Source organism: Quercus lobata, chromosome 8, assembly GCF_001633185.2.
Source record: "Quercus lobata isolate SW786 chromosome 8, ValleyOak3.0 Primary Assembly, whole genome shotgun sequence".
NCBI classification, from domain to species: Eukaryota; Viridiplantae; Streptophyta; class Magnoliopsida; order Fagales; family Fagaceae; genus Quercus; species Quercus lobata.
The window spans coordinates 29,537,909-29,552,681 of NC_044911.1; the positions used below are offsets into that span (position 1 = coordinate 29,537,909).

The window sequence follows — 14,773 nt, forward strand, 5'->3', positions numbered from 1 at the left end:
ACTGGAGGAAAAGAGGGTGACACATTCAACCCGTGGACCATGACTGATCGGTCAATACCCGGCATGTCTTCATGGTTCCAAGCAAAGACGTCTTGGTTACTTCTTAGGAAAGTTGTGATCGTCTGTCGCACTGACCAACTGGCTAGCGTGCCGATTTTGGTCGTCCGTTCAGGCCGTTCGTCGTCCAGACTTACTTCTTCTAGCTCTTCAACTGGCTTTGCCATTACTTTCTATTTCCCGATACACATCGTCTGCTGTTGATCCTCCATTTCTATCATGGCAATATAGCACTCTCGGGCAGCGACTTGATTTCCCCGCAGCTCTCCTACCCCGTAATCCGTCGAAAATTTAATCATTAGGTGGTACGTTGAAGTCACCGCCTTCCAGGATTTGAGAGTTGGTCTGCCGAGGATGGTGTTGTAGGCAGACGAGCAGTCGACCACGAGAAATGTTACTTCCTTGGTGATTTGCTGAGGATAGTCACCTGCTGTCACTGTTAGAGTTATTGCGCCCAAAGGGAATATCTTTGCGCCCCCAAATCCTACGAGTGGGGCGTTCGTTGGGGACAATTGTTCCTTTTCAATTCTCATTTGCTGGAATGCTGGATAGTACAGGATGTCCGCTGAGCTGCCGTTGTCGACGAGTACCCGATGCATATTATAATCCCCAATCTGTAGGCTGACCACCAGCGCATCGTCATGAGGATGGTGAAGTCTCCGAGCATCATCCTCTGAAAAGTGTATGACAGGGTTACCTATTCGCGGCATCTTCGGTACGGATCCTGTGAGTTGAACGCTATGGACCGTCCTAAGGTAGGTTTTGCGGGCTTTTTTGGAAAACCCGGCTGCAGCTGTGCCCCCTATTATCATTCGAATGTCCCCTATTGGTTGTCTGGGGCACTCGTTCTCCCGTCGTGGGGTCTGTTCTTCCGGTTTGTCGGTCTTTTCCCTGCTGACGAACCTTTGTAACTTTCCCTGTTTGATCAATGCCTCAATCTGCTGCTTTAGGTCATAGCAGTTGGCAGTGTCATGCCCGTGGTCCCGGTGAAAGCGACAATACTTGTCCCTCAGTCTTTTGTTGGGATCTCCTTTCAACTTCCCTGGGAATGTCAATGCTCCTTCATCTTTGATTTGCATCAGTACTTGGTCGATTGGGGCGGTTAATGGGGTGAAATTGGTGAATCTTCCTGTGGGGGGTCTGAAGCGCCTTTCATCATGCTGATCCCCAGTTCTAGTGACCTTCTGCCCCCTATCTTGTCGCATATCCTCCTGCCTCTCCCTCTTCTTAGGTTTCTCTTCGTGGGCCAACAGTGCGTCTTTTGCATTCATATACTTGGTAGCCCTGTAGATACATCTGCCATGGTCTTCGGGTCATTCTTGTACAAGGAAAACAAGAACTTCCCCTTCCGTAGCCCGCTTGTAAATGCGGCTACGAGTATCTTATCGTCCACTTCGTCGATCGAAAGGGCTTCTTTGTTGAAACGGGTTATATAGGCTCGCAACGTCTCGTCTTCTCGCTGCTTGATGCTCATCAAGCACGCGATGGACCTCTTGTACCGATGTCTGCCAATGAAGTGGGAGGTGAACTGGGTGCTCAACTCCTTGAAAGTATTGATGGAGTTCAGTGTCAGTCTACTGAACCAAACCCTCGCAGGTCCCTTCAGTGTGGTCAAGAACGCCCTGCACATGATCTCGTCAGGTACCCCCTGAAGGTGCATCAGGGTCTTGAAGGTCTCTAGATGATCGAGGGGGTCCTTGACCCCGTCGTAGCTTTCGATCTGAGGCATTCGGAACTTCGGTGGCAGGGGGGATGAGTTGACGGACGCAGTGAATGGTGAGTCGGTCCTGTTCACTAAATCGTCGAGGTCGGAGGATACCCGCCCCTTGAGGGCGTTCATCATGACCTCCATCTGCTCCTTCATCGCTTGCATCTCTGCGATGATAGGTGGGGGGGGCAGGATCCGTGAGAGATGGAAGGCTCTCGTTTTACCGCTCCTGTCGGCTTGGGATGCTGCTGTCCTCTGGATCCTCCCGCTCCCTTCGCTCGGCACTGTCACCTTCCTGGTTTCGTTCCTGAGGGTTAGGTCCTGCATCCCTTTGACGTAGCTGTTCCTCCAGATCATGATTCTTCTTTGTGAGTCATTTGACCGCCGTCATGAGGGTCTGGACCTGCCTTTCCAGTGCGGTAGATCTTGGCGGTTCGTCTCCTTGGGCGTTGCTAGTAGTGGCCATTGAACAAGAGAGTACCATGCAACTCTTACGTTCAGGAGGCGACAATCTTTCTCTCGATTCCCACAGACGGCGCCAACTGATAAGGCCGTGAAATCACCAGTGAGCCGCACAGTCCACGCTCGCCGTAACTAGCAACCTGCAAAGAAAAAGAAAGTGATCTTGCCGTGGGCACCGGTGTGGTGTCGACCAAATACCCTCCGACGATCAAGTTAGAATCGTTCTCCACTCCAGAGTGCTAGAGAGGGTGTTTTTTGCGTACCTTGATTTGCGAGAGTATTCAAGCTTTTATAGTAGAAGAAAGTCGGTCTTTCCTCCTTGGACTAGAAGTCTTTTCCTTGTAGGACTCTTTTTCCTGAAATCCCAAACGTGATGGGCGAATATTTCCTTGTAGAGTGAATCTCTTCATTAAGGCGGATCTTCTAGAATTGCCCTTGTGCGGACCCCCTGATTCTCTGGGATTCCCTTGGATTTCAAACGTGCGTATCAAACATTTTAAGCGAGGCTAAGCCTTGGGCCCCTGCTTAATGTCGGCCCATGATTTCGAATCCGTCGGGCCCAAATGTTGCACAATTTCTTACCCATCAATGACAAATCATAAGATGTTCATATGTCTTATTATTTTGTAAATGGCATCTTTAACATACCGCGATGCTCATGTGTACTGTAAACTTTAGAAGGTATACGGTATACCAGCCCAGTGAGTACAATACGGTGAAAGAAATCTATTTTATTTCAATGCAAAACATAACATAAATATCGATTAACAAGTCACGAGCAGATTGGTATAAAATTGGAATTGGCCCATCCATATACCTACTGAGAATCAAAGCCCGATTAGCTCACGTGGGTAGAGACTAATATCAATTTATATTGGGCTTGAGCCTCGAGCTTGTCTCAGCCCCATTATCATGCCCTCCCAGTTTCACATTTGTTGACTGTATTAATATATATATATATATATATATATATATATCATAGATAATTATTAACTTAAATATAATTTTAAGTTTTAACCTTAATGTGGACTATTTTTATTTTGATCCTTAAAATTTCAAATTTTACATTTTGATTCTTAATGTTAGGTTTCATTTTCAAAAATGTCTTGCCATATATCTGTTTAGTAGTCTCAAAAACATATGTTTACTCATTAAGGAATGTCACCAAATGCTTCGAAGAAAAAAAAGGTGTAAATCTAAAAATGACATCATAGTAGACTGTGGCATAAAAGAAAAGAACAAAAGTAAATAAAGTTGGTTATATCAAAGAGAAATGATATGTCTACAAGATGGAAAGAATTGTCTTCTCAATCTAATTTTGGTTATCGATTTAGATTCCTACTGTCACTCCCACCATCTTCTCAATCAAACATTTGGTTTCCTCATTTCTTAATCAAATTGCGTCCCTTACACTCTCTTACTCACCATCTCGTTATCAATTAATTGTAAGTTTATAGAGTACTTTCAATTTCTTTGTTATGGTACTTACTTTTCTTTAGGATGCGCAAGATCACAAATTTGGCTGGTGTGGTTGGTAGCGGTGGCATGTGCTGGTGGAGGTTTATCAAAAGCGTTAAGATTTTCATTAGGGAGTGGTAGCACTCACAGCAGTGGTGCTATATTGCTATATTACTATATTTTAGCTCCTCAAATACCAAAATGATGCTCTAGCAGTGGAGCTAAATCTATTTTTTTTAGCTCCATTGCTACAGTGCACATCTATCTATAGATGTGCACTATTCATGAAAGCTAAAATAAATATATTATTTTATTCTACCGGTGATTAAAATAATTCCACTTGCACATTTCTTTTTCATTCTTTTACCCGTGCCTCTCTCTCTCTCTCATTCACTCTTTTCTCATCTCTGACTTTGAAGCTCATCTCTCTCAATTCACTCTCTCAACTTCGGTGATTAAACTCCGGTCTCTCAATTCACTCTCTCAACTCTGGTCTCTCAACTCCCACCAAAGCTCGATGTCACCGACCCACCAACCATCCCAGTCGTCCATCTCTCTCAGACCCACGTCGCCGATCGCCTCAGACCCACACTGCTGATCGCCTTAGACCCACTTCTCTTCCGTTGATCCACTTCAGGTCAGTTGTCTCTGTCATTTTGTAGTGGATGCTTGGGATTTTTGATTTGGGTATAACATCAAAGAATGGGTATATGATCAAAGAATGTGGGATTTTTCATTTGGGTATAACATCAAAGAATGTGTTCAATGATTTCTTTTTCTTGTTCTTTCAGTTTATTATTTTAGATGCAATAATTTTTTTGCTGTTCTTGCTCAATGAAAAGTTCTGTCATTTGATCTCAGAGCATCCATTCGTTTTGATTCAGAGCTTCCATGAATGGACAGAATGTATTTGTATTGGAATGCATTGAGAATTTTCTGTTTGCAGGAATTTGTTGTGTGGTTTTCTTGTAATAGAAGTTCTTGTGGTCTCTGTAATTTGTGCAAGGAAGTTTACATTTTTTGTTGTCTCTGTAATTTGTTGTGTTGCACAAAACCATAAACAGAAGCACACAAAAAGGATTTCTTGTGGTCATTTTAATGAGATTAAGCTACATGTCAAATTAAGTATTTATGCATAATCATGTACTATTGTTATAATTCTAAGTATTTTAAGTTTTGATATAAATGTTAGTTTGAGAATTTTTTGTGTGCAGGGAAGTTTACATTTTTTTTTCTAATTTTATGGAGTCACGTAGAGACACAGAGTTACGTAGAGACCTAACATATTTCACGGGTATCATGAATGGAGATATAGAAATTGACTCACAACTTTTGGGAATGTCTCAAAATACTCCTGTGTCAGTTTCTGATTCTCCACCTCCACCTCCACCTCCACCTCAAGTTGAAACTGCCTCTTCTACAAAAGGAAAATGGGGCTCTAACTTTAGTGTAGAGGAAGATATAACTCCTAGTGTCAGCATGGCTCAATACTAGTGTTGATACCATAAACAGTAATGAATAAACACAAAATACATTTTGTCAAAAAGTTTAGGAATACTTCATGTAGTACAATACATCCAGTACCACACGTACTGTTATCTCCTTGCTAAGTTGTTGGGAAGCGATTAGTGAAAAGACAAATAAGTTTGCCGGGTGTATGGCTCAAGTTAACCCACATCATCAAAGTGGTATAACCGAAGAGGATAAGGTATAAATTATATTGCAATAGTGTTAACATGTCCATTCGCCAATAGTTTGAAGATATTAATCATGTTATATTTCTTTTAATTTTTTTAGATTACCAATACGAAGGCTTTGTATTTAGAGAAGCACAAGAAACCCTTTCTTCTTGACCATTGTTGGCTCATGTTAAAGGACCAACCAAAGTTTGCCAATCCTAACAATGCTAAATCGAGATCATCTGTGCCTCCAACTCCGGAGTCAATATCTATTGGCGAAGGGGATTATGGGTCCGGACTTGGTGACATTTCCAATTTTGAGAGACCTATTGGTAGGAAGGCCAAAAAGGCCATCCGAAAGAACAAAGCCACCAAAAAAGATGTAGGGGAATATTTGACCAAGAAATTGAAATTGATTGAGGATGTAATTCGATTGGAAGAGGAAAAAATGTTTATTGAGAGGGAAAAACTTGCGATTGAGAAGGAAAGAAGTGAAGAAAAACTTAAGATTGAGAAGGAAAGAATCATGATTGAGAAGAAAAAATTTGAGATGACAGAAAGGTTAGAGGTGGAGAGAATCATGATGAAAGATACAAGTGGCTTGACCGGAGCACAAAAAGCTTTTTATGAACAACTCCAAGAGAAAATCATGGCAAGACAAAGTTCACGTAATTAATGGGTTTGATTGCATTTTGGATGTAGCTTAGGCTTTTATGTATTTTGTAGTGGCTTATGTAGGCCTTTATGTATTTTGGTAGTAACTTATGTATTTTGTAGTGGCTTATGTCACTTGACTTTAATCTTAAACTAGATGTATATGTTTGTGTTGTGACTTGAAGTGCAATCTAACAAAGACTTTGAAGTACAATATTTTTTATCTTTTGTTAAGTTCCATTTCGTCTTGTGATAGGCATTGATATAATTCTTTGTAGACTAAAAAATGAAACTATTATATATCTTGCTGTTACAGCCACTATGAGTGTTTTTGATCCAATTATTTCTATTCATTGAACATTCCTAGTACCATAGGCTTGGTTTTGAGATGACAGGTTTTAGAATAAATCTATGAACAATGAGCATTCATAGTATTTCTTATTTTACTTATCTTTTTAAAGCGAATCTATTTGTTTTTTTACTAAATTTTCTTTTTAAACCAGGAACCCTTTCTTTTGAACACATCAATTTACTAAATTTTCTTTTTCAAGTTATTTTTTTTAGATGTATGTGTTGTGTTGTGACTTGTGCGTGAATTGGTTATATTCATTTTGTTGTCGCTTATGTCACTTGACTTTAATCTTGCATCTATAGTAATAATTGCTTTCCAATTGTCTTGAAGGTTGCATCCATGAATCACTATTTGTGTCGCAAGTTCCTTCTTGATGACTCAGATGAAGATGAGATAATCGAAGAACTTGTTATGGAAACATCACAACCTAAACGGCGTCGTTCTATTCGACGTAATCATTTGGTAGGCCATGAAAGGATTTTTCTTGATTACTTTGCTCCCACACCAATATATCCACCAACTTTATTTCGTAGGAGATTTCGGATGAAGCGTTCTCTTTTTCTCTGTATTTAATCTATGGTAGAAGCTCATGAATCTTACTTTGTCCAAAAAAGAAATAGTGCCAAAAAACTTGGTTTATCTTCATTAAATAAGATAACTGCTGCACTTAGAATACTTGCGTATGGAGTATCAGATGATTTGATAGATGAATATCTGCAAATTGGAGAAACTATTGCATTAGAAAGTTTGAAAAAAAATTTATTTCGGTAATTGATGTTTTCTCTTAGGAATACTAGAGAAAGCCAAACAATGAAGACATTGTTAGACTGTTAGCTTATGGCGAACGCCAAGATTTTCCAGGTATGTTAGGTTCAATTGATTGCATGCATTAGAAGTGGAAAAATTGTCCATCTGCATGAAAAGGTCAATATTGTGGTCATATTCATGAGCTTACTATTATTTTGGAGACAGTAGCATCATATGATCTTTGGATATGACATGCATTTTTTGGGTTACCTAGGTCAAATAATGACATTAATATGTTAGAGCGGTCTCATGTATTTAATGAACTCGCTGAAGGACGTGCTCCTATAGTACATTACTTAATCAATGGTCATGACTACACAATGAGATATTACCTTGCTGATGGCATATATCCAAAGTGGGTAACATTTGTGAAAACAATTCCAGCTCCACAAGGACAGAAGTATAAATTATTTGCAGCAGCCCAAGAGGCATGTAGAAAGGATGTTGAGCGTGCATTTGGAGTGCTTCAAGCCCGTTTTGCAATTGCCCGTGGACTTGCGTGATTTTTCTATCTTAAAACACTTCAAAAGATCATGAAAGCGTGCATAATTCTCCATAACATGATTGTTGAAGATGAGCGGGAAGATGAGCGGGATGATAATGAAGTGGTAGACTTGGAGTATGAACAAATTGATGGAGTGGATAATCCTCCTCTACAAGTGTTACGTGAACAAAGTGATGAATTTTTGTCATATCTTGAGAGGTATGGACGCATTAGAGACCGAGAAATTCATTTTCAACTCCAGTCGGACCTTATTGAACATTTATGGCAATTGTAAGGCGAGTCGTAGGAACTTTCTTTTTTGTATGTTGAGATGCATGAGTCATAGGAACTTGTGTGAGTGTGTGAGTTTTATTGTAATTTGGTTTGAGTTATGTATGTGAGTAATCTATGGACTACATTGTTCCTGCTATAATATGTGTTCTATTTTATATGTTTTCTTATAAAGTTCCTCCATTTCATAGTTCACATTGTTCCAAGATTGCTTTCGGACAATTGAGATGATAATAGGCTATCATGATGATTGAGAAATTGTTTTAGTAAAAAAAAAATGTATAAGTATATTTAGGGTTAAAAAAATCATTTGTTAACACTAGAAGATTATTTGCTATCATGTGGTCGTGGCGGCAGCGGTGGTAGCGGTGGTGATTGCAAGTGGTTGTGATTGTTGTTTATTGTAGTGAATATATTATTTTATTGTGATGTTTATATTATTTTAGTGTTAAAAGCTAAAATAGATCCACTGCTGCAGCATGTGTATAGGTAAAATAGATAAAGTAACTTTTGGTGGAGTTAAAAAGTTAAATTTTTAACTCCACTGCTGTGGATGCTCTAATATAGTGAACAATGGTCTAAGGTTGCTTGAGAATTATGACTATAATAGGTATGAAAGGGTCAAAAGTATTTTTTTTTTTGGGGAGGAAGAAGTATATTTTAGTTGTAATCACTAGTTATTGCTAGAGCAAAAAACATACATTGTCCATGTAGGTAAAAAAAAAAAAATCATTTTGAAAGTTGAGATCTAACCAAGTATTTCTATCCCCCTCCCCCTGCTTAAAATGTGTATAAGGAAAAAAATAACTTAAAATTAAAATGGCTAAATGTCCTTTAAATATTAATATTTTATGCCTAATTGTAATTGAAAGCTGAACGTTGAAACCCAATGATTCAGCTTTTTGGGAGGCGGCAGTCAGGGAAGTGGACAAACCGCCCAGGCCCTTCATGTTTAAAAATTTGTTGACTTTTTATACCGTTATAGTATTGGTCGGTCGCGGGTGAGCACTGCACACGCTTTTTTTAGTTAATTAAAGCTTTAAAAAAGAAAAAAAAGAAAAAGAAAAAAAAAGAGTTCATTCAAACATCTGATTTAACTACTATTCAAAACTATAAGAGATTTCTTCTGTTTGGATTTTAGTATTTTTGTATGTCGAAAGTACCATCAAATTCATATGCTTATATAATTTTTTAATTTTATTAAGAAGAGGATAAAAATAATATATCTTGAATCAAAATTGATTCAATGATAGGAGGATTTTCCTCAATCCATATATCATAACCATCAACTTTCTTAGCATATTGTGCTATGAGATGTGTCGGACGATTCCCTTGTCTAGATTGTCTTCTAACATGTACTATCTTTGCATCTCTGAAGTCATTTATCCAATGTCGAATGCCATCAATAATATTGCTTATAGTCACTGGAGCTTCACAAGTCCCATTCAAGGCGTCGGCTACAATCAGGGAGTCACATTCAAACACAACCTCACGAACTCCCACATCCCATGCAAAAATCACCCCCTCCTCCATTGCCTTTGCTTCGCTTTCCAACGGTCCCGGTGGACAAGGTATCTTCATGCTCATGGTAGCCATGACCCTCCCTACATTATCCCTGATGACTATTCCAACTCCAGAGCAATGGGTTGTGGAGAATGTGGCACCATCGACATTAATCTGGTACCATGGGGGATCGGGAGGAATCCCAATTGCTTCCTCCCTAGACGAAAGATGTGGCAATTTAAAATTAGCAATTTGAAACTCCTCTAAGAGCATTCTCATTAAGAATGCTAAAAGTGCTATATGCTAAATTTTAGCACCAATACACTAAAAACCCAACTCCATCAAACATTTCAAATCTCAAAAATTTTGAGATACTGCTATAGTGAGCTTGTATTAATACAAGCCCACTGTAGCACAAATCTTAAACGAAAAATAATATTTTATTCCCGTTACTTTTCCCTCTTTTTTTTTTTTTTTAATATTATTTTTCTCTTCTTTCTTCTCTCTCCTCTCTCACTTTCCTCTTCTCTCTTTCCCCGTAGCTTCTGTTTCTCTCAATTTCACGGTTTGAGCTCCTCCCCTCCAAGGTTCATCGGTCAGAACTTCAAAGCCCAAACCGTGAGGTAGAGCTTTTCGGTGAGCGAATCTCGTAGAAACCGGTGGTTTCTCATTCTCATTATTCAAAAACGAAAGCTCCATTGAATCTTTCCTCTCTACCGGCCTCGACACCACCACCGCAACCTCATCGTCACCACTGTCCATCACTTTCTTCTCCGCCGCATCGTAACCAACACTATGTCCTAATCCTCCACCACTCAAAACGACGTGGGTCATCAGCTAAGAGTTCGACGTGGGTCTCTGATCGATGGGTCTCTCTCAGTGGTTGTTTTTCTTTTTCCTTTTCCGATTATTGGTGGTGATGAGGTTGTGGGTTTGTGATTTGGTTGTGATTTTGGATGGTTGTTTGTCTTTTTCTTTTTCCAGTTGTTGGTGGTGAATGGTGATGAGGTTGTGGGTTTGAGTTTGTGATTTGGTTATGATTTTGGTGGTTGGTGATCATGGTTATGGGTGGTGGCGACAGTGGCAGTTATTGTAGCTATGGTTATGGCAAGTGGAGCGGTGGTAGGGGTGGTGGAGAAGGTGGTTGGCTGTTTGCTATAGATATTTTGTGTAGTTGTTTTATTATTATTTTAATGAGTAGTTGATATTATTTAAATGAAATGATAAAAAATATAGAAGTTTTGATGTTTGATGTATCTTAAAGTGGGGTGTTATAGTGAATAAAGTAAGTTTTTGAAGTGTTAAATGCTAAAATTTTTAGAATTCTTGATGAGAATGCTTTAACAAGAACTTGGCCTTCTAAGCTATCACTGAACTCTGAAGCCGAGCTCGACCTTGGCGGCATTCATTGCGACTAAACCACAAGCACCAAGCCACCATGACAATCAGCTCAAGTATTTCATCCCTGAAGTGCCTAAGGCTGCGTTTGGTTCAATGGAAATGCTTTTCCAAGCATAAAATCATTTCAGGGGAAATTGTTTTCTCGTAAAGGAAAATGTATTCAGGCTGTTTGGCTGACTTGGAATTCGTTTTACGGAAAATCAATTCCAATGTTTGGTTTGTTCAAACATATTATGGAAAATTCCATTCGTCTTACGGAAAATCAATTCCCATGTTTGGTTTGTGGATCATTTTATGGAAAATATGAAATGCCTTTTACAAATTCAGCACCTGCATTGCCTAGACAAACCTGTAACAGTACAAAAACTCAGTACTACATCAACATCTAAAATAATCATCCGAATATACCCATAATATTTATATCAAAACAACCACATTAATCTTTCACCATTGGCATTACACCTCCATGGTGTACAAAAATGATACCTACACATGGTATCTGAACAGTACAAATACATAATTTGGGCAATTGTATCGTCCCAATAATACAAAAGACTCCATATATAATATAATGGTAGGTGAATACTAGTACTACAACAAAAGTTAATCTCTAAAGCTACTGTCACAATTAACATGAAACAAACAAGTCAGAGGTGTGTGAATAAAAAACTATCCATCCGCAGCTTTCTCAACTCAACATTCTTGGCTAGAAATCTCCTTGCTGCCTTCATATTTTCACAGAGATGGTCAAAGGTAGTTGCGAGCATGTCTTCACTATACCCATTCGCCACCATAGCCATGACCTCAGAGTAAAGAGCTGTGTAATCAACAAGCCCCTGGTTGATTTCTTTCAAAGCCACAACAATTTCCTTCAGCTGATCAGATAGATCAGTCAGCACACTATCATCAGAGGGAGGTGCATGCCCTCTTTTACAGGACTTGGAAATTCCCAACCCAGTGGTGGATGACTCTACCGCATTCTTCCCTTTGTCCACCACACCTTCCTCCCCATTGTCTGCCACAAACTCAGTACTATCCCCATTGTCTGGCTCATTCTCAATATCCACATACGACTTAGAAAAGCTACCCGTGGCTGTATCCTTCCCCACTACAATAGCCAATTCATCATACATCTCAATCTTTTTGTTCAGATACTTTGCATGCTTACAATGCGCTTGTAAGGGAGAAAGGAACGTATAATAACAATGCAATAATCACTTCACTCATAAATTCAATATAGATTCCATTAGATGATTTAGGTCAATGATAAACAAAAAAATATGTTAGGGAATAGGGAGACATAACCCATGATTTTGAAGATAAGTACAACAGAAAATACCATCACAATTTTTAAAACCAGATTTTACAATAGATCTGCACATGAAAGTTATATTTGAAAATTTGTAAAAGCAATGGAATCCTAAAAAGAATGACACTATAAATCTCATATAAAGAGGGTACTTGAGCAACCTTGTCTTGTTCTCAATTCATAGATTATAAAAGCCAAAAACATATATTATCATTTATATTAAGAAAATATAGTTGGAAGCCATACCATGACTTCTTCTTGATATGTCTTCGTATCGCATGTTATCATTTTTAAGTTATCGTCCCACCCGAAACCACTCTTCTTCCTAATAGTTTGAATAGTGGTCCACATGGTCCTCAAAGTCCGTAGCCGATTCTCTACATAAGAGGGGTGGCACTCGACCCCGAATTGAGCAGATATCTCCTCGCTACAAAAGCAAAGGAGTTGGCCTTGAAAGTGTTAGAAGGCTTGTTGCCCTTCACAGCCTCCTCGACAAGTAGCCTAAGCAGAGTCGTGTGCATGAGTGGCAGCCACCTGAACTGCTTAGTGCCGCCCACTTTCTCTTTTCCCTTCGACATTACTACATATGAAAATTGTATAGTGAGAGTAGCATTTATTAATTACTCTTGGAATATGAACAACAAATCAAACACACATACAACCATACTTATAGATGTGCACAACATAACAAAACATGTTAACACTAGAAATAGCAATGTAATGCTGGAAATAACAATGTAATGCTGAAAATACTTTTTCCTTACAACACCAGAAGTCTATAGTAAATACATTGTCCTTACAGGAAAAAAAAATACAGCACATATTACAATCATAGAAATCTTAATAAAGTACTACTCCCCACTCCTAGTATAATCAGACCACATAACTTGGCATATTTGATCTTTCTTAGCATTCCACACTCTATTGTCTTCAATGGAATCCTGACGTGACTGTGTTTCTTGTTGGGGGCCACTAGACTCTACTTGGTTCATTACAGCCCCCATAATATGGTCATTTGGTTCAACCCCATAATGTGATTATGAATCACACAACATCCTAACACTACTTTCACTTCGGTTTCAAAAGACCAAAATGGTTCTGCATCTAACACTCAAAAACGTTTCTTCAACACTCCAAACCCTCGCTCAATGGTAGTTCTCAATGAAGAGTGTCGGAGGTTGTACAATTCTTGCTCATTCTCAGGAGGACGATCACTAAACTCTTTCAAGTGATATCACACACTCCGATAATGTGACAAAATTCCATTTTTATTACCATACCCAGCATCACCAAGATAATATTTACCTACATATATTCAAAAATAAAACCAAATCACTACTATGCTTAGGAAAACGCTTAATATTTATTAAACTAATAAACCAAAAAGGTGAAGTAATCCTATAATACCTTCGAGAATTGAAAATCCCCCTGGCCTAGCAAATGCATCATTTAACGCACGTGAATCATGTGCACTGCCTTCCCATCCAGCCAATATATAAGTGAACTTTAAGTCAAAACTAATGGCAACTAACACATTTTGCGTAGTTCCATCTTTGCGACCACGAAACCTTTCTTGTATTTCAGGTGGCACAGATGCACGAACATTTGTACCATCAATTGCTCCAACACAATCCTAATTTTCGACAGACATAATGGTTTAAAATTACATAAATCTTCACAATTTACAAAAATACACGAGTCGCAATATTTACCTTAAAATATGGGTAGAAACTTCTGCTATTCCTTATCTCTGGGGGTGTATCTTCGCTAGGCAGTCTTATTAGAGCTCTAAATAATTTTAGGACCCCCCTAAGGATGACCTTGAAGTATCTATGAACAGTCTCATTAAATCTATGGAACCGACTACCAATTACATGGAACCTCACATTATGACCAATAATGTGACAGAAAATTAGCACTTGCTCTGTAACTGACATGTGAATAGTCGGGCGTACGTGCTCCCCCTCAGTGAGGATGTGACATAAGTGGTGGAAAGCTATAGGCTTCATCCTAATTTGATTCACACAATGTCTCTCACTTCCATTCAGAACACTATTTATGTAATGCTCTTTCTCGACTTGATTAACATAAGGCGCCCTAGGCAGTCGTCTACACCACAATTTCCTTAACAATGCAACCCCTACAAGGACAACAGATGCAACTGAGGCAAGAATTGCGGCTTTGGTTTTTTTTCTTCATCTAAAAAATCACAAACACTGTGGTCTAAGAGGTATGTAAACAAGCATGCTATTGATTACACAGTACATAAAAACAGCCATAAACAGAAAACATCCAAACCACATTGATAAGGAGTACCAAAATATTTATGCACATATATTTCTGTATAATTGTAACATCAACAACGAACACAACAGAATACCATCACAATCAATATTTACACCAACAAATCACATTGCATTCTATTTCTGTATAATTGTAACACCAACAAATCAATATTTGCTTGCTATTAAAAAATCGGATATAGAGCGGTTTAGGTTATTGTAAAAAAGCAAGCTAGAAACTCTGTCCTGAATAGAGCCCTATGTTGTTCACCAATTCAGTATGTTCTCAATACAGAATCTATGAAGAATTCATGAATAATACACAG

At 38.8% G+C, this 14,773-nt stretch overlaps 1 protein-coding gene across 1 annotated transcript; it reads right to left on the bottom strand.

Annotated features, from left to right (window-relative positions):
• Positions 1 to 230: 230 nt before the first annotated feature.
• Positions 231 to 1,328, bottom strand: LOC115956709. The gene has a single exon (XM_031075013.1). The coding sequence runs from the start codon at positions 1,326 to 1,328 to the stop codon at positions 231 to 233; it is 1,098 nt and encodes a 365-aa protein (XP_030930873.1).
• Positions 1,329 to 14,773: the final 13,445 nt, after the last annotated feature.

Coding starts and splice junctions, on each gene's coding strand:
- LOC115956709 (XM_031075013.1), bottom strand. CDS start 1,328: ATGAATGCAAAAGACGCACTGTTGGCCCACGAAGAGAAACCTAAGAAG.